The 23,188-nt window shown below is 45.5% G+C and overlaps 1 protein-coding gene across 6 annotated transcripts in view; it reads right to left on the bottom strand.

The window, feature by feature from the left end:
- Positions 1–1,137: 1,137 nt before the first annotated feature.
- Positions 1,138–23,188, bottom strand: part of FAM222B (family with sequence similarity 222 member B) — a 36,757-nt gene continuing 14,706 nt past the window's right edge. For 2 of the 6 annotated variants that reach the window (XM_065694495.1, XM_065694497.1), the window contains exon 2: positions 1,138–5,361. In XM_065694495.1, the coding sequence (XP_065550567.1) occupies positions 3,776–5,344 (1,569 nt within the window). In that variant the 5' untranslated portion in view covers positions 5,345–5,361 and the 3' untranslated portion in view covers positions 1,138–3,775. Of the gene's footprint in view, positions 5,362–11,552; positions 11,681–13,937; positions 14,436–18,431; positions 18,659–23,188 lie in introns of those variants that run through there. The other 4 variants (XM_065694493.1, XM_065694494.1, XM_065694492.1 and 1 more) reach the window with 4 other exon arrangements.

Below are 23,188 nucleotides of genomic sequence, written 5' to 3'. Positions count from 1 at the left end.
CTTCAGAACGGGTCTACAAATGTAATGAAGCCCCTTTATAATTTGGAATGATGCTAATAAGCAGAACTGAGCTCATTACACACACTGGCAGGTCAGCACTTCGAAGGGCAGTCACTTCTCAGTCCAGCTTTAGCAGCCCTAGGGGCTGCGGGACCAGGTCTGTTTTCCCTGCAGGCAAGCAGGAATTGCGGCTGGACCCATAGCACGCAAGCAGCACTGTTTATAACCAGCCTGTGGTTTAACCAAACCCAGCAATTCCCAGTTCTCTCCCCAGCAAACATTCCTGTTTGGTTCCTACGGGAGCGGCTGACTCCCATGGATGTGAGTTTTCACATTGTAAAGCTTCAGGAAAACGCACAAGCTGTCTATAAACCGTGAACTTTGGGCTGTAACAAAGTGGGTTTGGGATTTAAGAGCTTCAGAGCTTCTGCTGGAAAGGTAGGTCAGAAACAGAAGCTTCCTCGTGGAAGGGTTTACACTGCTATCACGTTTATCCCGCTCAGGATCTACGCAATGTCTACTTTCAGCTGGAGGAACCATCAGAGTAATGATGTTCTGCTAAATCAGTGTGTGCTGTAAAGGGGCAGGATTTCAGTGGTGATGAGGCAATGGAAACAGCTGAGGAAAACATGCGGCAACACCTTATTCTTTCCCCAAGGAGCAGAACTGTTATCTCCAAGGACCCGTGAGGGGAAGAACAGAAGCCTTGTGCTGGAGCTGGAGGTCAGGAAGCCACCAGCCTACAAAGAGACAAGCTGAGCACTGCGTGGAGCCTAAAGGCTTGTGCCAACCTGCACCAGGGTGAAGATGTGGCCCTGGCCTTTCTCTTTACTTCTGTACCAGGCAGTGTGAAATAAAACCCCTGTGTGAACAAGGGATTCCAGCAGAGCACAACTCCTGCCATGCACTGGAGCATCAGCCTCAGGCTTGTGCCTCCTGTGCTCTTCCCTTTGGGAGTGACAGCGGCAGGGTTGGATCCCAAAAGTGACACCTGGGGATGAGGCAGGGCATGGTTTGTGTTTCTCCTTACAGAAGATGTGGTGGGGAAGGAAAAGGAAGGAGAAGCCCGACAGCACAAGGATGTTGCTGAAGCGAAAAGGTCGGTTTAAAAGAAAAATCTCACTCCTAGAACAAAAGGCAGTATTTCAGTATATTTTAATAGTAAAATGATTCCCATTTTTCAAGCAATGTCCCACCTGGATGAATCTCAGGAGTATTTTTGCTTCCCGGTCCTGCTGCCCCGGGGCAAAGTCTCAGAGGTCACAGCTCTCCCTGCGGAACGATCCCAGAACGATCCCAAACACCTCCCAGGCCTCAACACCACTTCCACAAACAGCACGACACGGGACTCCACTCGGTCTCTCTCTCGCAGGAGAAGAGCAGGAGGCAGAAAAATCAGCTTTTAATAACAGTCTGGGTTGAGATTTGCAGCAGGCTACTGAACAGAGGAGATGCCAGTAGTTTATTTAGTAAAAAGGAAAGGATTCAGGTAGCAGAACTAACTCAGCAGGTTAAAGTCATCGCACAGCCCTAGATCGGTTCAGGTGGGGTAGGACGGGGGGAGACGGCGGGGAAGACCGTAAGGGGAGCAGCTTCAGACTCAAACCTTGGCTTCCACTATCAGGTATTGAGAAAAATATTGCATGAAAAGCCTCAGGGTTTTAGTTCTTCCATAGATGTATATTTACCAGTTTTCACAAAGACTGCAGGAATACGATTATAAACAATAAATTAGGACTTCATGTTGCTATCATTTGGCATAACACAATCAGGCAAGTCTTCCTTTTCTGTTTTTAAATATAAGGCAACACAAGCCAACACATAATTTAATCCGTCTTTAGTCAAATTGCTTCACTTTGCTAAAAAGAGTTCCCACTAAAGAACGGTTTAGAGTACACTTGAAGGGATTTCAATAATGCCGTAAGTGTACTAACTTACGCAAGGAGTCAGGAAACGTACTCTGCTAAGCTTTGAAACCTAAGGAGTTGTTACAGCCCAGGACTACACGTCTAACTTAAAAAAATACAAAGAAATGTCTCCTAATTTCTCCATTTACCAAAAACCTTGGGAAGGATTTCTAGCCAACTAGGACGCCACTTCAAAACTGGTTACTTCTCTTTTTTTTTTTGTTCTTTTTTTTTGTGTTTTTAACTTTCGTACGATGTCTTTTAAAGATCGGGGTGTTTTCTTTTACTTTGAAACCATGCTCGTGGAGGAAAAGTTCAAGGAGCAAATACTTAAGGCTTTGTTTGTTTCCAAGGGCTGTGAGGGAGGCCGGTGGATGGCAGAGGCCAAGTGGGTTCACCCATACACAATGCTACTCAAACCCACACTACCAGGCGACATTCATACAGAAATATTACACTTAAAAGTTACAGTGTAGAGCAATAGTTTTTAGCCAGTGTACATATAAAGAATCAATGCATTTAGGTTTTTTTATTATTTTCTTCTCTTTTTTCTCTTTTTTTTTTTTTTAATTTCCAAACTTGATTGTGATCATTATGTTCAAGTATTAGTCTCATTAACAGAGATGAGGAATTTTCTACTTACAAGAAATCCAGCCGTTAGAAAGGAAAAGGTGTGCTGTGGTAACGCTGAGGGGAACAAGATGCTGAGGTTACTCAATAGTGTCCTACGGTCACCGACTCGACTAGCTGCTGGAAGTGATGCGGGAAAGGAACAAGAGGAGTTAGGCACTGAGACCCTGGGATAAAGGGATGTTAGAAAGAGCTTTGCTAATCCCCAGGGAGAGGAACTGTTCTGTTAAACCTGCTGTGGTGTTCTGAAGGAGAGGAATATGGGACCACTGGTCCCACGGTAGCTCATAAGCAGAGCTTCACAGCAGTGGGACCGTGCCACACCGCACTGAGCACTGATTACGTCTCCTTGCCCTGAAATTCATTTTAGCTACCAAAAAGCTGAACCCTTTTTGGAGTTGTCAGTGGGCCTGGATTCCTTCACATGAGGACAGCCAGACTCCTAGCAGCGAGGGGTTCAGACAAAGCTAGCTCTTAGGCAAAAAAGGGAGTGGGGAAGGGAAATACAATGCAGAGAAAAGGCAGCTACCTATGGCAGCTATGCTGCCTCCTAAACCCACCATTCCCCCCCTTCTCCATACCCTGTCTGCAAAAGAAAGAAGTGTCAGAAATACCTGCCGGAGACTTTTGACTTTGGACAAAGTCTAAAATGACAAAGGTGGGCAAGGAAGAGCTGAAAAGCTTCCTCCTGTATTAATGCCCAAATACATCCCCGTAGCTAGCTCGTTTCAAACATAGGCTTCTTTTTCAATTAAACAGGCCTTTAGACAGTGCAAATGGTCAGTGTTTAATGCATTAATGAAATGGGCTTTTGGCTGAAAATAAGCCCTGCTTCCTGACAAATCCTCTTGCTCTTAATCTTCAGAGGAAATGGAGATGGAAATTTAAGCAGCTATGCTACCTTGCTCTTGATGGAGCTGGCAAAACCCTGCAGCAACTCAACATCAGTCCAGCAAGGAGCTGCTAAGCAGAAGCTGCACAGAAGGGGGTTCTACGGTGAGGAAAGGGCTGTGGTGTGAAGTAGTGTAATGAAATCCTCTGACACAAAAGGCATGTTAAATATCTGATACAGAAAGGAGATAGCTAACAAGTAAGCAAAGCTTTTAAATATACAGTATGTCGTCTTCTGATGGTTACTATAATGATCACACAAGTTTGCAAGTTAAAAATGCCTTGCTTATTAATTAAAATTAAGACTAAACCTCTATGTTTTTTTTGTCTGTGAAAGTGACTGCAGCCTATCTATACCCTGGGTGTTGAATATGAAGATTTCGACTATCGGTTGGTTCAGGTGCTCGGTTCATGGGAGGCCGATGGACTTTTCCCAGCACGGCCATGCTCTGATCTCTGAAGCAGGATGGCTGGAAGTCCCCACTTAGGTAATCCATGGTCTGCATCACATTATTCTGGCTGGATGGGCCAGCTCCAGCTCTGTAATGAGTTCCTCCTGCACAATCTAGCGGTGCTCCTGCTGGCTGTCCCCCGTGGAAAGGCATGGCGAGGTCCTGGGACCCAGAGCTGTCACTGTTGGGTGTGGGCAGAATGTTATTCCAGATGGGCTGGAAATAGTGCCCATTGGTATATGGCAAGGGTCCCTGCAACCCGTTCACAGGTGGAGAAGGTGTAGGCTTCTCGATGGGGGGCTTCAAGCTGAAGGACTGGCCCATGCACAGTTCTTGAGGGTAGTTTGAAGTTTTGACAGGGAAGCTCTGCCCGGTGATCTCTCTCTGAGGGTGCTTCCCTGCGAGTCCAGCAGGCCCAGCAGCATCCCCACACATTTGCTGCAGATGTGCAAGCTGGTGCTGGTTCCACGCAACCGATTTGATTTCGTTCTGGTACGCGGGCGGCACCCTGTTAATATTCACCATGGGCACATTAACAGAGGCAGGAGGAATAGCAGCAGCAGCATGATCTACAGGGTTAACTACACAGGAAGGCATGGGTGTAGGGACATTGTGAGTAGATACCCTGGTACTTGCATTGATAAGCAGGTTGCGACTTATAGGGCTGGGGTTTGCAATCTGTCCCTCACACACTGAGGTAGTGCTAATGCCAGCTCTGGCCTGGCAGAACTGGTTAATCTGGTGCACAATGCTGCTCAGGTCCGGTGGCTGGTTCTGCTGCAGGGTGGCAGCCATAGAGAGGGGAATGGTTGAGGTAGACACGGTCACATTCGGCGGCGCGTCTGCATCCGGCATCTTTCTGCTTCCATGTAAACCCGGCTGCAGCAAAGGATTTGGGGGGTGCTGCAGAGTCTGGTGTGCCATGGTCTGAGGATGCTGCAAGCCCTGAGGCTGCTGCATGTTCTGAGGGTGCGGCAGCGCCTGCGGCTGCGGGATCCCCTGAGGGTGCGGTAAGCTTTGTGGCTGGGGTATACCCTGAGGGTGCTGCAAAGTCTGTGGCTGCGGGATACTCTGGGGGTGCTGCAAAGTCTGTGCATGCTGGAGAGCCTGCTGGCGAGCAAGCGCCTGGGGGTGGGTTAAAGTGCTAGGTGCAACGTAAGGGGTGGAAGGGGGATTCATCATCGCTTCCGGCAGCAGACGCGTGCGTGTCCCGTCAAAGTCTTTGATAATTCCTTTTGCTGGAGATTTGACTATCGCCAGGAGGCCTGTTTTGGTGGTGGCCTGAGATGGGTAAGGACTGTACCTCTGGCCCGAAGTATCAAGTCCGTTCACAGTACGGCGTATGTGTTTCCTCTGGGGAACCTTGACACTGTTTGGAAAGATTTTTATAGTCAGTGGGTTGTTGGCGACCTTCTTAGCATAAGCATCCAATTCTGCTGGGGTAGGATACTGTGCAGATCTCATTTTCTGTGTAGTGTCCCCTGTGGAGAAAAGGAAAATCATCAATACCGATCCTAGCAATCAAGGGATCAAGCCCAGGGCAAGACAGTTGCACAACAAGAGTAGAAAGTCTCCAAGGAATCGAGAGGCAAGAACCTCATCTTCCCAGACCAGCGGGTCATGTACCAGATGCCGCATTCCCTTTATTACCTGGTGACCAACACAAGCCCCAGTTCAGCTTAAGGCAAGACCTGCCTATGGGAGCAAAACACAAACTGTTTTCATCAGAGTATGTTTATAGTTGGACAAAACCAGGTAACGTGCTGGTTGTCTCCAGCCTGAAATACTTCTTACAGCTTGTGGTAGTGGCCTACTTTCTAGTTTCTTAATTTAAGGCTGCCTCCCCCATGGCTCTTCAAGCCATGCTCAGTATCTTTACCATGTAATTGAAAATCAGAAAGTTATGAATTAAACATTAAGCCCATATAATGCTGAGGTGGGAACCATACTGTGGTGGGCAGGCCCTGGCTGGGCTCCAGGTGCCCGCCAAAGCTGCTCCATTATTCCCCTCCTCAGATGGACAGGGGAGAGAAAATAGAATGAAAGGCTCCTTGGTTGAGATAAGGACAGGGAGGGATCACTCAGCAGTTACCATCACAGGCAAAGCAGACTCGACTTGGGGAAATTAGTTTATTACCAACCAAATCAGAGCAGGAAAATGAGAAACAGAAACTACATCTTCCCCCCAGCCCTCCCTTGCTCCAGGCTCAACTTCACTCCTGATTTTCTCTGCCTCCTCCCACCCAGTGGTGATGGGGAACTGGGGTTGTGGTCAGTTCATCGCACATTGTCTTGCTGCTCGTTCTTCCTCAGGGAAGGACTCCTCACACTCCTCCAGTGCTGGGGTCCCTTCCCATGGGACACAGTCCTCCATGAACTTCTCCAACACGAGTCAGCCCTACAGGCTGCAGCTGCCCATGAACTGTTCCAGCGTGGGTCCCTTCCATGGGGTGCAGTCCCTCCATAACACACTGTTGCAGCACTGTGTCCCCCATGAGGACACAAGTCCTGCAGCAAACCTGCTCCAGCACGGGCTTCCCGCAGGGTCACAGACTCCTTTGGGCATCCCCACGCCTGGTGTTGAGTCCTCCATGGGCTGCAGGTGGATCTCTGCTCCACCATAGACCTCCATGGGCTGCAGGGCACAGCCTGGCTCACCATAGTCCTCACCACGGGCTGTAGGGGAACTTCTGCTCTGGTGCCTGGAGCATCTTCTCCCTCCTTCTGCACTGACCTCAGTGTCTGCAGGGCTGTTAACCTCACATATTCTCACTCCTCTCTGGCTGCAGTTCTGCAGTTTCCCTCCCCTCTTCTTAAATACATTATCCCAGAGGTGCTGCCACCACCACTGACGGGCTTGGCCTTGCCCCCAGCAGATTCCTCTTGGTTCCATCAGGTACAGAGGAAGCTTCTCACAGAAGCTATCCCTGTAGCCCCACCCCGCTACCAAAACCTTGTCATGGAAGCCCAGCACACATCTGAAGCCCTTTGCTCAAGCCTCCGTTTACATCTGAGTTCTTTTCTAGATGCTGACATCTGAAAGCACTTTGAGTGTCTTTCAGTCCATTAGGAAGCCCTTGTCAGTCCAAGTTCAGCAAACGGAAGGAGGCTCTACATGCATTATTTTATGGCTTGCAATTATTTCTTCACCATGGCACCTTGCTAAGGACAGCATCCTCATATAACACAGCAATAGCCTCACAAGACTGAAGATATGCTACTGCCCAGGCACAGACAAAAGACTTGTGAAGATAGGGGTGTGGGGTTACTCTGGTTTAGCAGACACCTACCTTACCCACAAGCTCCAACTGCTTCTGGAAGGAACTTTAGACATGTAGGGAAATGCTTGTGCCTCTCTTGCTATAATCATATTCCAAGCAGAGCTGGGCCATTCCACCTCTGCTTCTCTTAAGTGATCGCTTCCAAAAGACTCCTGAATACATGAGTACCAGGCATTTCTCTCTGCATCCTGCAGCTTCCAGTCATCACAGGTGAGGGAGAGCAGCACTGCTCTAAGAGCACTCACTTTCAGAAAGTTAAGGGTCAGAAAACGGATACCCAAAGAAAGGATAATTATAGAAATGTTAAAAGTGTCTTTTGTGACATAAGCAGCTTTGTAAGCAGGCTGTCCTGCAGCTCTAGCACAGCACGTACCACAGCACCAGTTGTACTCTTACTCCCTGTGCTGTCCAAACACCAGCATTCACCACCCTTTCTCTTCATCAAAGGAAATGCTCGTTTGATATCAACCTGAAGGTCCCCTCTGTTCATATCCTTGTACCTGTCGCTGCAGGCAGGTGGTTTATATCTATCCTTTTGAGTGAGCTCCCAGTGGAGAGAAGAGCTTTGGAATGGCATTTACCTTCCCTCAAAGGCAAAGCCTTCATGAACTCCCAACCTTTCATTCTTAGCACTGTCCATGCTCATAAAGTTCTGTTTCTTTCCCAAGAGATGACCCTTGCAACTCACCATCAGAGGACAACCACTGACAACAGACAAAGGAGCCCACATTTGTCTGTGCAATGGTTCATGTTATGCTCGTGGCATTGTCACATAAAGCTTTTATTTTCACATGAAGAATTAAGCAGATACTTCAGGACACCTTCACCACCAAAATTTCTCGGCCTGGTTTACATTTCTATTGGCATATTATCAAATGAGGTGGTAAACAATAAACAGATACACTAAATATTCCTTTACTCAAGGACCTATTCTGTTATACAAACTACGATGGAAGCTTTTAGAAAGCAGCTGAAACATCGATGTTTGAACAGGCTGCAGCTACCAGTTGCAACACATCTGTAATCCCAAATCTGGAAGTGCTCCTTCCTCTGATGAGAGAAAATAACCCCTCAGTTAAACTTAAATGACGCACTGACATCCAGTTTGGCATCCTACCAAACAGCAAACCATCTTTTAAATCCCATTCATCACTTCAAACAGCGCCCATTTTGCGTACAGCTGAGAATATGCTCCTTTTACTATGAACTAACTCAGTCATTCTACTCAGGCCTGAAGGTGATGTATTTCTGAGTGCCCCAAAGTGCTGCTTAAAATGTGCTTTGCTAGTAGTTCCATAGGCAAGATTCAATGGCTGTAATAATTAAGACAGCAAAAAATTAGGAGAAAGGCATTACGGGCTGAGCAAGAGTCTGAGTATCCCCTACAAATACCCTACAAACCAGTCAAAGTCAAGTAGGTCTGGTAACTAAGTGAATGGAAAACCCGCTAGAACAGACCAAAAGGAAATGCTGGTATTAGAATACGCTCATCATTCGTGTGCAAGAATTCAGGCCATAAAACAATGAGGTGGATGGCAGATGAGAAACTACATTAAGAAAACAAAGGGATGAGCTCCACAAAGCTACCTAACGGTAAATGCTGGGCAGAATAGTTTTGTTGGAAAGTAATTATTTCATGTGTACTGTAAGGTAAAGATGTGTATGTGAGTAATTACCCCAGTAAATTGGTGAGATGCAAGCTCACACTCCTGCTAATTCCGTGGCAACCAACTCATCTGGTCACAGCCCTGTGCGCCTCTCACCGCTGGAGCTATTTTTATCACGAAATGAGATTTCTCTGCCTCACCTCAGCACCAATGTAACGTCTTTTAAGTGCATTTCACAAGAAGGCTTTAAACCCCGCTGCTTTTAAAAGTGCCCACGGTTAAATTTTCATTAACATTAAACAACATACAAACGGGCTTTCAGGATCCCTACCCTAACGAGAGCATCCGCGCTTGGATGAGCCCATCTGTGCCCATCTTCTGCATAAAAATCTCAGTTGCTACAGGTTTTACAGAAAGAGACCTCGCCCCTAGAAAGGCCTCTATTTTGGTGATGACCTCGGATTCAGTGCCAGCCTGCTCTTTTCTCTTCTGTCCGTCTGTCCATCCATCCATCCATCCCATCCACCTCAACAAGAGCTCTCCAAGAAGCACCTTTCACCTTGACTTTACAGCACTGTTGTAAAAATCACCCTTTCTTACTCAGACCTTGCATCACAGCTTCTATATCCAACAGCAGCTGCAGAAACTGCCCAAACAGTCTTGAGTATCCCGACTGACTGGTCAGGTTTCTACTCGAGTCACTGAGAAATCCCCTGTGTGGCTAAGGATGAATTTCAGGGGGAGCCTTTCCTGTGATGCAGGCTGGAATTCAAAGCAAAACACTGGAACTGGAAGTCCTGTAGTGATCAGTTTGAAAGGAAAAAATATGTGCATATTAATCTTCAAAACTCCCACTGCACAGACCAGCTTTAAGAAAAAAGCCTCTTATTTGAAAGTGAGGAGAAAAAAAAAGCTAATGTGGATTTTGAAGCGTTAATAAAAAGTCTAATCTGGAAAACTACACTTAAAAATTATGAATACAAACACTGTAAATCTGAATAAAGGCTATCATGTGGAGTTCTGTGCCTTTCATAAAGGCAATAGCATTATTATTAAAGCCCACTTCCAACCCCCCAAAGTCACAAGTCACTGTTCATTAAAAATGCTCATTATGTCAGCTCTACTTTGGCCAGGGGCTAGACTGCTTGTGCATGTACAGTATGGAGAGAAATGCACCAATTAATCTTACACACATCTGCAGCAGGGGTGAGCAAGGTCTGTAAAAGCAGTTTCATTTTCCATATAAATCAGAACAAACTGGAACAGCCGAGCATTCCCACTGCCTGCCAGCTACTTTATGTCCTCAATTCTTTCAAATGCAGTACCCGGAGCTCTTCCCGAAGCAGGATACAGAGATGCTTACAGCACGGGGATAAGCAGTTCTCAGAAACAGCATCAGGTACCATCAGGTTAAGAAACTGCCCATGTATCAGCATGTTGCCTTGTAAAGGTGTCATTAGCAAATACCTGATTTATTCACAGCTACCCTCACATGAACCTCAACAATTTGCTTTCAGAACTAAGCTTTCTGAACCACCAAAAGAAACTTCATGTGATGCAAGGAGCTCGGCATGTTTTCACCACAACAGCCTACCTTTTGAATAAGCATCAGTCAGCAAAGCTTGAACTAGAAATGGGAAAGAGAAAGGAGAGGTGCCCAGTTTCATGCCACCTAAGGAAGTCCTTTTGTGAGTAAAGATTTTTACTATTGCTGGAAGTGTCATTACAATTACCAAGCCTGTGGAGTTGGCATAAATGCTATGCAAGTGCTGAGGGGGAGCACACATGTACATGAACAGTCTCATTCACTTCTGGCAGGATCAGGACTTTGAGCATGTCATCTTCATTGCAAAATTATCTTACCTATTTTCATCACAAGCCTTTAAATGCTAACAATTTAGTTACAAGTGGACTGTAAACTCCTTGGGTTTTAAAGAGCAATGAGTCCATCAGCAAACTGAGGGTACAGAGATCTCCCAATATACATACCAAACAGGACAGCCAGGTCACAAGCCCTAAGAGCCAAGTACACAGATCTTATGGAGAAACCTTGGTATTTCTGCAATTTCAGTTGAACAATCAATGTGCAAAAGAGGAGAGGCAGAGTAAGATTTAACACAAATCTCTAGCCAGTGACCTTACATTCCCAAGCCTAAGTTGCTCTAAAAAACACTACTATACCCATCAAAAAAATGACTGGAGGTATCAAAAAAAGATTCTCAGAGAACTCTGCAGACATCTTTTCAGAGGCACCAAAGAGACGTCAGAAAGAAGATGGAAACTTTGAACTTTAGTAATTTGGGCTAGATCACTAATACTTGCAGTATATGCCCCAGGTGTGTAGAACAACAGAGCTGCTGACCTCAAAAGGTTTGCATTAGCCTGATCCAACTTTTATTGGTTTCTAGGAGTAATTAAACGACTGGAAGTGAAAAAGAGTCAGGAAAAAGTTGTGTGAAGAAGCAAGTCAGCTGGCACACTTTTAGCACAAAATGTTTTCAGCAAAGAGGCACGAATCTCACAGAAACCTCACTTGCATTTCATCTTGCTGTGGTTAAAATTAACCTTTATAAAGCCAGGAAAGGGGAGGGAAAGCTTGCTGCACACACGTGAGCCTCCACAGCCATTTCTCAGAGCCATTACTGATGGATGCCTTGAAGGCATAACAAAAGAAAGACTCTAACATTAAACAGTTTTTCCACTGTATCCTAAATGTTTATGTCACAGCTGTACCAGAGCCAGATTTAACAGTTAACCACATCCTGCAGACAAAACGTCACTCACATTTCTGAAGTCCAGTGTTCATCTGCGTGTAAGAAAGAAGCTGAAAGGAGAGGTCACCTGGTCCTGGCAGACAGGCCAGCATGGCAGACAGGCACTAACACAACATGGGGCATTCACTCCTCTGCACACTGCAACAACAGAGAGACAATTCAAAGTTATAATACAAGGAGGAACAGAGAAAAGAAAGCGGCAAAGAGCCATCCCTGCGTGAAGGCCTGACCAAGCACAGATGCGCAACTGCTGCTCCAGTCCTTCCTGCATCTCATAACGGCAGTGGCCATGCTTCAAGAAGTGGGTCACCTCCAGGGTTATAACTAAAACAGCTGTCTCACTCTCCTCTGCTGCTTGACACACAGAGGGTAACCCATAACTCCATCCTCAGATTTCAAAGGTGGTTGTTACGAATGGTACAGAAACCACCATCACTCATTCGCACTGTATTGAAATGTGCTGGCTATCTACCAAGCGTAGCCAAAGCAAGTCCTTTGGAGAAATCCTGTCAACTGCTCTTTTACATTTAATAAAAAGGCACGGCATGCATAAATTGAAGGCAAAGTATGCAGCACTCTGCCTTGTGGCAAGATTAAGCTGCATGCTACAGCTTGTAATTTCTGTGGTCCATTAGGCTGGAAGATGAATGGCTACAACTTCCTTCATTTCACAGGAGACTCGCTAACCTGGGTTAGACAAACAGCCAGACATGCCTCCTGCACAAAGCAGCTGCAGAGGTGCCACCAGCCTCTGCTGCAGAGGGTCAGCATTTAGGAAATCAAACCTCAAAACAAATGCACAGAGCACTATATATAAACACTGCACGGCTGCCCTCACATCCCATCATCCGTGTACAAACAGGGGGGGTCTCAACAAACCTCACTCAGGCTCAAAGTCTCCCAGCTAGAATCATGGAGAGATATTTAAGGTGGAACAAGGTCTCAAGAGGCCTCCTGGCCCAGAACCCTCTGCCACAGCCACTGGAGCAAGCCACAGCCGGCCACAAGCGCTTTAGAAAGCTTTGGGAAACAGGGTGGCTGAGCCAAACTGGAGAAATCAATTGACTTCTCCTCTGTGCCAAAGCACTGGTGCTGCTCTACAGGGAGTACTTTTGCCTAAACACCTGAGGAACAGCTAGAAAGGCCTTGGGGTTTGTTCTATGACCCTCAAGACACAGCAAGACTTGAAAGCTTCAGAAGTCATAGGCTGATTTAATTCCAGTCAGTTTCATACACCCCAATTCAAGCAACTGGGGAGGCATTCAAAGACCAAAAGATGAGAAACAGAAAGCTCGAGACTGGTGGAAGAAGCCACAGAGGCCACTTCTGAGTCACACAGCTGAGGACCGCACAAAGAACATACACCCTTCGGATGACCCATGATGTGCCAAAGTCCATGCTGTGTCCTGGACAGCCCCACCACCTTCATGCTCCAGAAAGCTCCAGAATCAGACTGCTCTACAGGGATGTTTTAATGACTTTAATTTGAAAGTCAACCTCAGACCACCCAAGGAACACTTGCACCAGTGCAGCAAACAGCACGGACTTAAAGCTTTCCTGTAGCACAGCAATTACTGTGTAGAATTCATTAGCTCCATGTTTACATCCTTGGTTCAACATGCAAAGGTTGATTAAACCAACGGCCAACAAAACCTCACACAAACATTAATTTATGAGAACCTCTGCATCTTCCCTGTGTGAGAGCTCTCAAAAGCTGAGTGTTGCTAAGTGAGCCCGCCGGGTGCCACTAAGACTAACAATTAAAAATAGGTTTGGGCACTGAATGTCAGCTTGACAACTCCACGCTATTGCCCATTCACCCTTCCCACTCAGAGTAACAGTGACTCAGGGCTGTGAGAAACAAACACACAACCTCAGCAAGCTGCTGGGTCGACAGCTCAACCACCAACATGCTTACATCATTCTCCATTTTGTTCCTAGGAGGTAGTAACGATCTCCGCTACCACAAGTTGAAGATACGTAGCTGTAAAACCTTGTAAGATAGATCTAAACCCAGGTTTTCTTCTCATCCTCTGCAGTAGGTGGAGTTCTTGGAGTCTTTCAGAAGGTGCTCAGAAATGATGACTGAAGACCTGTCACACCCACAACTCGAAGGAATCGCTTTAGGGATTGAAAAGTTGGTCAGCCTTTACAGATGGGATTCATTCACCACTCTGTATATATAGATATATACAGATATATATGGCCTTACATATATATAGGATGCAGTGTTCAGTGAAACTCTGCAAACAGCCTGTGGGCAGCAGTTTCTTGTCCCAGATCATGCCCAGCACGACCAAAAAGACAAAATGAGAAGCCAGCTCCTTTTTAATCAGAAGACAAAAGCACTGCATGTTGCCAGAGCTTTACCTGAGTAAGCAACAGAAACACTCACAGTCAGCAAGAAAAAACAGTCACTGTGTTTTCCTGTTTGCTTCATTTCATCAGCTTCAGAAGACCGGCAAAACCAAGACCTATTTCTCAGTGAAAACCAGACAAACAAAATTAAGAGCCTTCTCCGGAGTGAGAAAACCATCAGGTCACACCATTGTCTAATACTCACCTAATATTCATACTCACCTAAACATCTACCTTTCCCTCCAGTAACATCTGACGCCAGGCCAGGATTACTTCCCATCCCTGCACAACCAAAGCAGCTCGGTGTCTACAACATTATTTAACTGGTGACAAGTTTGCGTGCAGCCCCAACAGAGGGAAACAGCACTGCACTCAACATGCTCTTTGACTGAACAAGCAGCATTTCTGACAGCAAGATCCGTGGTGGGTTTGCTCACCTGCTCTGTCATTAAGGCTCATTACAGCCTCAACACTGTGGCTCTTGGAGTAAGCCTCTTGCTGACAGGCTCAGCGCCACAGACACAGCAATAAACACAATAATAGCACATCAAGAGAGAGAACAAGTGATTAAAGAGTGGTCACAGCATTCAACTCAGAAGAGTTGGGCTTCTGTGATAAGACACAAGTATTTCCTTGAAGGTCAAAACATGTATTTACAGGAGCTTTAGCTCCAATACAGACACTAATGTTTTAGAGAGGGTTATAAAGGCAAGTTGTTCCTGCAGGCAGATAATCATTTTAGGTGATACCAAAGGTTCGTAAGGACTGCGGTGGCAATAATAATTCTAAAGAAAATACTAGACTTATAATTTTAAATAGAAGCATAATATCATTCTTTTAGCTTGATTTGCAATAGGCAAATCAATGCCACGCAGGTCACTGCCGAGCATTGAAAACAGAAACCCAGACTGCTATAGAAGTGCTGACCTTAACTCCATCACTGAATCCCGTAATTAAAACCCTGCTCCAATTTCTGTTCTCTATGAAATTAACGTGGTTTTCAAAATCAAGATCTCAGTATTCGAAATATCTTCACAAACAAGCCCACTCAGGTTTTTATGGTAAGAAATTATTTGACATGTATTCCCTTTGAGATACTCAGCACCTGATTGCTGCTTTCTCAGTGGCTCTTCTGCAGCACAAGCTAACACAGACAACTCCAACATATCACGCAGATAACATGAACTGAAATTTCCCCATCATGTTTGGGATTGAGGTGAGCACTAACGGTCATCTCAAACAGTTGATACTCACAGTCTCAGGTCAATAGGGGTCTTCACATGAAGGCAGCTTGGCCCATCACCCCCTCCTGCGCTTGGCTTTATTGCTTCTAATTAGTCCAGAGTAGGAGATAAACTGAACTTGGCACATCAAGACCTCTCACTAGCAAACTTGGCTTCACAGCAGCAACTTGTGTGGGCACCAGCACCTGCAAAGCTGCCCCAGTCCCTCCAAGGATGGGTGGATGTTATTGGGGGAACTGGAATGGATGTAAGGAATTAGGAACCAAGGGGGTTTTGCACTGTACGAGGCTCAGTAAACCAGTCAGCTGCAAACTGGAAAGCAAGACCAGTAGGCTTGCTTGGCACCCAGCAAAATGTGGCAGCTGTGAAACCCTTACCTTTAAAGTCCTCAAATTGTATTTTAAACTGTGTATGCTGCCAAACACAGCCCAACGAGCTCTGTCTTGAAAATATATATAAAGTAGATTTCTGGAGGAAAACAATCATTAGATGGAATAAATAAATAAATACCCTGCTTTGAAGTGATTTTAATCTAATTTGGCTGCAGGATAGAATTTTAACAGCTCACGTACTGCAGGATGCTCTATGAAATAGTTAGCAGGTTTAGACACATGAACAGAGGGTGGTTTTTTTCCTTCTAAGATTTATTAATCATCAAATCGAAGCATGTTAAGCTTAAGAGGGATGTGCAGTGCTTGGGATTTGGGGCTCACTGTCACTTCCCCACAATGACTTTTATGTTCAGCCTTACCTGCACATCAGTGTCCAGGCAGCGATGTCCCATGCACTGGTTTTCAGAGTAAGTCCTATCACCACCAATGTTCACCAGGCAGGACAAAGAACTCACCTCCACCCATTGCCCAGGGACACCCTCCCTGTAGAGCTAAGGATCAATTACAGTAAAATTTACCATGATATTGCTTTTCTGGATTAAAAAGATACATTCTTTTCTGCCTGATATTCAGTGTTCAGCATCGCTTCTGCCAGAGCCAGTGCTCTCCAGGCCAGGGGGTACTTTTACAAGCTAGAGTAAAACTTAGGTGTAGAGCAACGTGGTACTCCTAGGAAACTTCTAACACTCTAACACAGCTTTATCATTATATAAACAGACCACATATGCAGAGCTATTGCCAAGTTTTAACTACGCCAGTCTCTAAAGCTCCCAAGAGTCCTTACAGGGTAAGCACACAAAGGAAACACTCCCTGTAAACCACCCTGGACCGGTGAAATATGGGAAGCTGAGCTGGTTGAGACGAAAGCAAGCTGCTGAAGTCTAAAGTTAGGCCCTGAACGTAAACATGCATGTTTGAAATTCCACGATTAACTGCAGGAATTGTTGACAAAGCCTGGGGCCGGGAGGAAGCAGGAGCAGCCACCTCCAGACAAAAGAAAAGCTCCGAACTATTCCAAGTTTCCAGCACCCTGGGGTCCCATAAGCCATGTGAGGGTTGTTAAGCACTTGGAGCTGGTGGATACACTTCACTTCTCCTTATTCCCAAGGTAGTTCCATGTAGTTCCATAACCGCCAGCGGGATTTACAGCGCATGTGGCACGTTCCAAGTTCAGCATAACATAAATGCTGCAAACAAAACCCAAAACTAACTCTGGTTGTGAAGCTGCTTTGGTACAAACGTCTGTTAGAGCTTGCCAGGAAACAGAATTGAATCCTAGCCAATTTTCATGCTCCAAGGGAAACTCAGTGTCTCATTTACCCCCTGGCAGGCTGCTCAAAACCAAATGAGACTCATTCCTCTCCCCTCTCCTGAAGTAACCTGAAATCTAAGGGGTTCAAGAAGTTGTTTGTGTGACCTGCACATGCTGAACCCCCACGGCCAACCTCAGCGTTTGATATGACTCCTTCCAGTCAGCCATGCCTCAATGGACAGATCCCACAGGCTTCCTGCCTTAAAACTCCCCCTTTATTCATGGGCAGTTCCCAGCATGGCCCTTTCCCAGGACTGCTGAAAAGCCAGAGATAAATCTTACTGTTTCCTGGAACAAAATTACCAAACTAGCCCTGTATTCATCACAGGCTGGTATCACATCCTCTTTAATGTTTTATAAATGGAAAACTGCAAAATAATGTGCAGAGAGGTAGTCTTTTGAGACGGCAATAAATCACAATAGCATCGAGTGTACTTGGGGAGAAATAAATAGGAAGAGTGAACAATAGAAAGTCGCCTTCTGTGACAAGCAGAATGCACTGTCAGCATCTGCCAGCACAGGACCTCTTGGCTTTCTGCATTCAGATGGACCTTTGCTAGAGTTTCCATCAAAATCAATTTTGGCTCCTTGCAGTTTAATTAACTATGATTTTGCTTGTAAACCATTTCAGCTTTCAGGCTGACCTCCATTTACAATGTTAGTCAGGCAACAAAATTAAACAGTTTGGAGGGGAAGGCAGAGGGAATTTAAATGTCTGTGGGGTGCTTTGGGAGAGGGGAGGCTCCAGCTGCAGTTCTGCTCCTCTCCCCGAGCTGCGATGCCAGTGCTCAACAAGGAAAGAAATGAAGCAGCTTTGGGGCACCAGCACTTAAAATGGAATATTGTTCATATCACACTCCTTATGCCCAAGGGCTACCACTAAAGGCTTCTAGGTGAGCAATTTTGAACAGGATGTAGTGCAGTAACAAAAGCCGAGGCAGTGGCTCCCGGCTCCAGGTACTGCCACGTGTGGCATCAGCTCCATCAAATTCCCTCTTTGGATAAAGCCGCAGCAAGCTCAAGGTTATGATCTTAGAGTTTAAAAAGCCTGGGGTTTTTTTTTAGGCCAGTCCCAAGAGATTGTTTTAAAACACAGTCCTACGCATCTGCTGAAGAGGAGAACAGTTGGCTTGAACTGTAAGATGGTTTTTTACATAGCTTCTGACCTTTCATCTAATTGAGGCCTAAAGAAGAAGGAAAAAAGAGGAAAAGCGATACGTCACTTCAGTTATTAAAATCCATCAAGCTCAGACTTTAGCCTTGGGATAACCACAGCCAAAAAATTGACTCGCAAGTAATTATCACTGCTATCTGCAATAAAAGTTAATTGGACATAATTGAACTAAAGCCCTAATCTGAATGAAGCTGTTGCTGGCAAGCAGCCTGCTCCTGCCTGCACTCTGCAAATGGAACTGCTAGCAGTAAAATGGACAAACACGAGGCTGCTTTTACAGCAAATCACAGCAGTTCTGCAAACAGCTCTTTAGCTGGGCCAAGATAAAGCCATTAGGAGGGCCCGTCCTCACCAAACACACCCTGCGACACTCCCCAAAGCTTCAAAAACAAGTTTCAGTTTTACTGACCTCTTTAATTACATGGCCTGAAACATAAGATTCATGTCACGAGATGCTGGTTTCATCAGCTCCCCGGCGCTGCGAAGAGCAGTACAAATAATGTGCTTTTCGAGCACATAAAGATACCAACTCAGTTTTCAGTGCTGATAATTTACCACCTTCATGCAGTTCAATAGCCTTTCCTGTTGTAGGACCAGCTTCTTTCATCTCCTCAGCAGAGCAGACAATTAGCTGCTTTCTCTCGTCAGCCCATGCAGGTGGCTGGGGGAAGGGAGCGTTAAACTGAATTCCTGCTGATTTGTGCATTTATGTTTTGCATTTTTGTTAACTAACAGACCAGAAAGCAGTCGTCATCCCCACGTACTACTTTAGAACTTCCTTCCAATTTTAATTATTAACACTCTGCCCTGCACCAAAGCATATCAAAGCACTTAACAAACATTACTGAAGCCACATAATCACTCTGCAACGGGCAGAAATTGCACGTAACTCCTTTTACAGGGGCTTAAGGTTATTCTGGACCAGATTTATGTTAGAAGACTGGTCTCCTGATTATGGGCTAGTCTGTGACAGAAGAGATTGAGGGATGTATCCAGTTCACCACAGGTTCCTGACATAGTTTGGGATGAAGCATTTAATCACCTGATGCCACGGTCACTCCTTGTTAAAAGGACAGCAGTGAGTGACAGTTTTCTGCCTCGGAAGAAGACCATGAAGATAAATGAACTTGTGGAGCATTCAATACCACCTTGGCTTCTCACGTCAGGCTTACAAAGTCATGTTCCAGGCAGTCTCCTGGGGAGAACTGAAGCAAACCACCCCTCCCTGCCCTGAGTGCCATTTGCTCACTATGGCTCCTCTGCGTTTTCACAGCTCAGAACAGATCTGCTTCGCTCAAGAAAGCTGCGACAGAGAACCAGTGACATCAATTCCCTTTCATGACCCCAATCAGTGGCTTACTTTACTTTGCTCAAAGCCCTCACCTCTTTTTAAGCCTATTTTTAGATTTAACTCTGTATTCTGCAGCATGGCAGGAGCTGACAGACAACACAGGCGCTAAGTAGGTCTTGCCAGGTGTTGCAGGCTGCTTCTAAAGGTGAAGGAAAGATGTAGGAAAGACAAGTCAGGACGATTGCAGGGCCTGGCCAAAGCTTCAAAGGAGTATTTTCTGGCTGTGCTTGAAACACATATGCTAGTGGTCAGCTATGAGACAGATGAGATACCACTTTTACCATGGGAACATATGCAAGAAATAGGAAAATCCACCTGCCTGAAGTCAGAAGTTATTTGAATAGCTTTGTATCTGCCTCCTCTGAATTTTTACTATACCAAAGCACTCTGACCTTTAATTTTCTTTCTCCTTTTATATGGTAACTTCCAAGTTTTTAATGTTGTATTGGTGGGAAACGGATGAAGAAATAGTCTGGGACGTATCTTAGCTGCGTTTCACAGTACATAATTCTGCATGGCTGCTTAGGCAAGGGAGCAAAGGATGCTACACTTGAACTACAGCAGCTAAAGAGCAGAGGCCGGGTAGATACAGCATTGCCATCAAAATCATAACATGCCCAGAGTATTAACCTTACATCTGTATTTTCAAAATGCAAAACAGATTCCCTACCCATCACTTAGGGTTCACAGAAGATACCATTTTCTGCAACAAGATACTGAGAGGTGCAAACAAACATTCCTTCCTCCAAAGCATCCATTATCCTTTGAGCAAACTAAGCCCAACTTCTTCCTCTATGCTCCAGCACCATCTATAACATGACAGCAGCTACTATAAAATGCAAAACAGACTTACAGATACAAGTGTGCATGTTTTCACATGGCACTAAGGTTAGCTGCGATGACTTCCATCCAACCCAGCACAGCCTGGCAACTACCAAACTACAGGATGCTGCTAACACATACCCCAGTGGAGGCACCACACACTCGCACCAACAGACATTCTCCATCCTCATATGCAACTTCCTTCTGCCTTCAAGTGATAAGAAACCAGAATACCCATTGACCCTTTTCCCATAGTGGAGAGGCTGCAGTTGTAACCTCAACATCCTTAGCAAGAGCCTGCACCACACTGGCGTTACATGCAGCTTTCCTATGTGTTCCATGTCTGGGAGAAGCATGAGGATGTAATTCTGGGCTTTACTTTGCCACAAAGGCCATGCAAGAGCTGTGAGCTTCCTCATGCTGCTCTCAGCCAGAATTCCTCCCTCTCAACTTTCTCGCCTTCTCAGATCTGAAAAGGAAGCTGTTCTTAAGTGCAGCAAACAGCAGGCTAGGCAAAGGGGAAAGGAAACATGACATAGTTCCCTCTCTAGTGGCTGCTTTGCACAGATCACCATTATCTTCACTCGTTCCACACTTGCTCTGTAAAAGCCCAGAATTAAAGTCCTAATCATGACTTACAGAACTCCTTGTGGCTGCACATGACACCAGGATGAGTTTTTCCTTCTAGAATATCATTAGAAGTCACAGATTATGGCAGTTCCCTAAGCAGGGAAGAAGCCATCTTCCCCTGTTTATTGCAAGCTGATTATTAAAAATACACATATTATTTCAGAGCTACATTTGAACAAATTCCACCTCTGTGGGACCCATGAACAGCAAACCAGACACTAGTTAGATACCGAAAAACATGCTTTGAGTCCAGTTTTAAAAATAGATTCACTTGAAAATGAGAACTATTTGCAAATAAGGTAAGAATGAATGAGGCTTCATACAAAACAGCAAACTGAACTAGCGTATTAATTAAAAGAGTAAGAAGTGACTCGCAAGCCAGGGGCGCTGGTGGCTGTGAGCACAGGCGGGCAGCTCGCAGGGGATGGATTTCAGTTTGCATTGGCTATGTGTGTGTACCACTTTGACCTATCCGATCACATTGACAGTTGCTTGGGTTTGGTATTTAGTTCTTTGGATATTGAATTAAGGTGCCACCTATAGTGAAATTTTAACGGCCCATTTACAAGCCAAGAAGAGAAATATACAGCAAATTTGTATTTAAGATACAAAACTGGAGAGCTCTGTCTAACTGCATAGCGCCAGAGCTTCCTGCTGGACCGCAGACACATCAGCTCTTAGATACACATTTTACCATTTGTAAGGGCAAGATAAGACCTTCTTCTGTACCTAAGAGATATTGTGCAGCCTACTGTAAAGATGAAAAGCATTCTAAGAACCTCAAACAGAAGCTGCAACGCACGTACAGAACCCTCACCAGCAGCAAATACAAGCCATCAGGTGAATACCGAACAGCTGGAGCAGACACTGGGATGGTGTTTTCCTGCCAACCTTCCAAACCAGGTGCTGGTGCGCCCCTGGCTTGTCCTGACCCAGACCTAGTGTCCTTATCAATCCTCCAAGGAATCTGAAGGCCATCTCATAACAACTCAACAGAAGAAATACATTAATTGTGAGCTACTATAAAAAGTCTCTGCTGTACTCAGTGCTTTCCTGAGAAGCATGAAACCCGGCCAGCTGCAGTGCTGGCAGTTCAAAACAGCCACAGGGAACGCAACACGAATGTGCAAGATGTTCTCAAAACCTCTGCGCACCACAAGCACCAGAGATTTTTGTCTGCAGACCTGATAAAACACTTCAGTGGGATCTCACCCGATTCCTTTAGATGCTTCAGACACATTGTCTGCATCCAAAGCTTACACACACAAAAGGCTTCTATTTCCCACATTAAGTTTTACTGACTACAGGTGAGCAGGAGACTTTAGTTTGCTTCTGTCCATCCTTCCTCCTCTACACTTGCCTTTTTCTTAAGAAACCCCAAAACAAACCAACACCAGACACACAAATATACGTAACTTGTATAGACAGGCCACAAGAGGCAGCTGTAACTGTACTACAGTCAGTGAGACATCCCTGTGCATGGAAAACACAAACTGGCTGTGTGGGCAAGAAAAGAACAAACGCTGCTACCACAGCCCAACAGCAGATACAGCACAAACCCACCCACATGAATGCTGAGCTGCTGATAACTTGGCCTGTAGCAGCCCTGACCTCCATAGAGCATCTCACGCTAAAGGGCAGCACAGCCCCTGTGAACACCATGTGAGACATGGTTACTCAGGCAATCCCCCAAGTATTGCTTGATTTTAACTTCCAGGCAATTTGGCTTTCCAACCATGGAATTGCTACAGTCACCAAATTCAAAAGGTAAATTTTTCTACCTTCAATTAACTGCATTAGCACTGTTTATAACTGTGTGATTGATAAATGTTCCACAGAAGCTGTAATTAATGTATTTTTTTTCCTTGGAACACACACCGAACCCCTTGGCGCTCAGACGCTTAATGAAAAGCAATTTATCAACTTGCTTTGAATAGCTGAATCGGACTCCTTAGTGCAGAGAGAAACACTCTTCGCTTTAAGCACTACCACTGAAGAGGTACCACGTACTGTGACACTACAAACGCCATTAGACACAGCGCGGATCTCCATCGGGATGACAGCGACCATCTCATCTCACTGAGAAACTGGGTATGATTTAACACGGCTTAGCTGGGATCCTTTCCCTGGAGACGCAGTCGAGCAGGAGATGTGCAGATGTGCTTTGCCAGGATAGAGCATTTTTTCAGGATACTGGACAAAGTTCCAAGTTCTGTGTGGCCAGGAGCTGCCTCACTGCTGGGAAGCAGCAGCTCAGTGTATTTCAGCCTGGACATGTGTTCAGCTGCTCACAAAGCAGATAAAAATAAAGTGCTTACAGAGTGTTTGAATGCTCATTTCTCAAATTGTGTTGCTTTGTATAG

Source organism: Lathamus discolor, chromosome 14, assembly GCF_037157495.1.
Source record: "Lathamus discolor isolate bLatDis1 chromosome 14, bLatDis1.hap1, whole genome shotgun sequence".
NCBI classification, from domain to species: Eukaryota; Metazoa; Chordata; class Aves; order Psittaciformes; family Psittacidae; genus Lathamus; species Lathamus discolor.
Note: the sequence above shows the minus strand (reverse complement) of the source record. Positions and strands in the feature narration are given on the sequence as shown.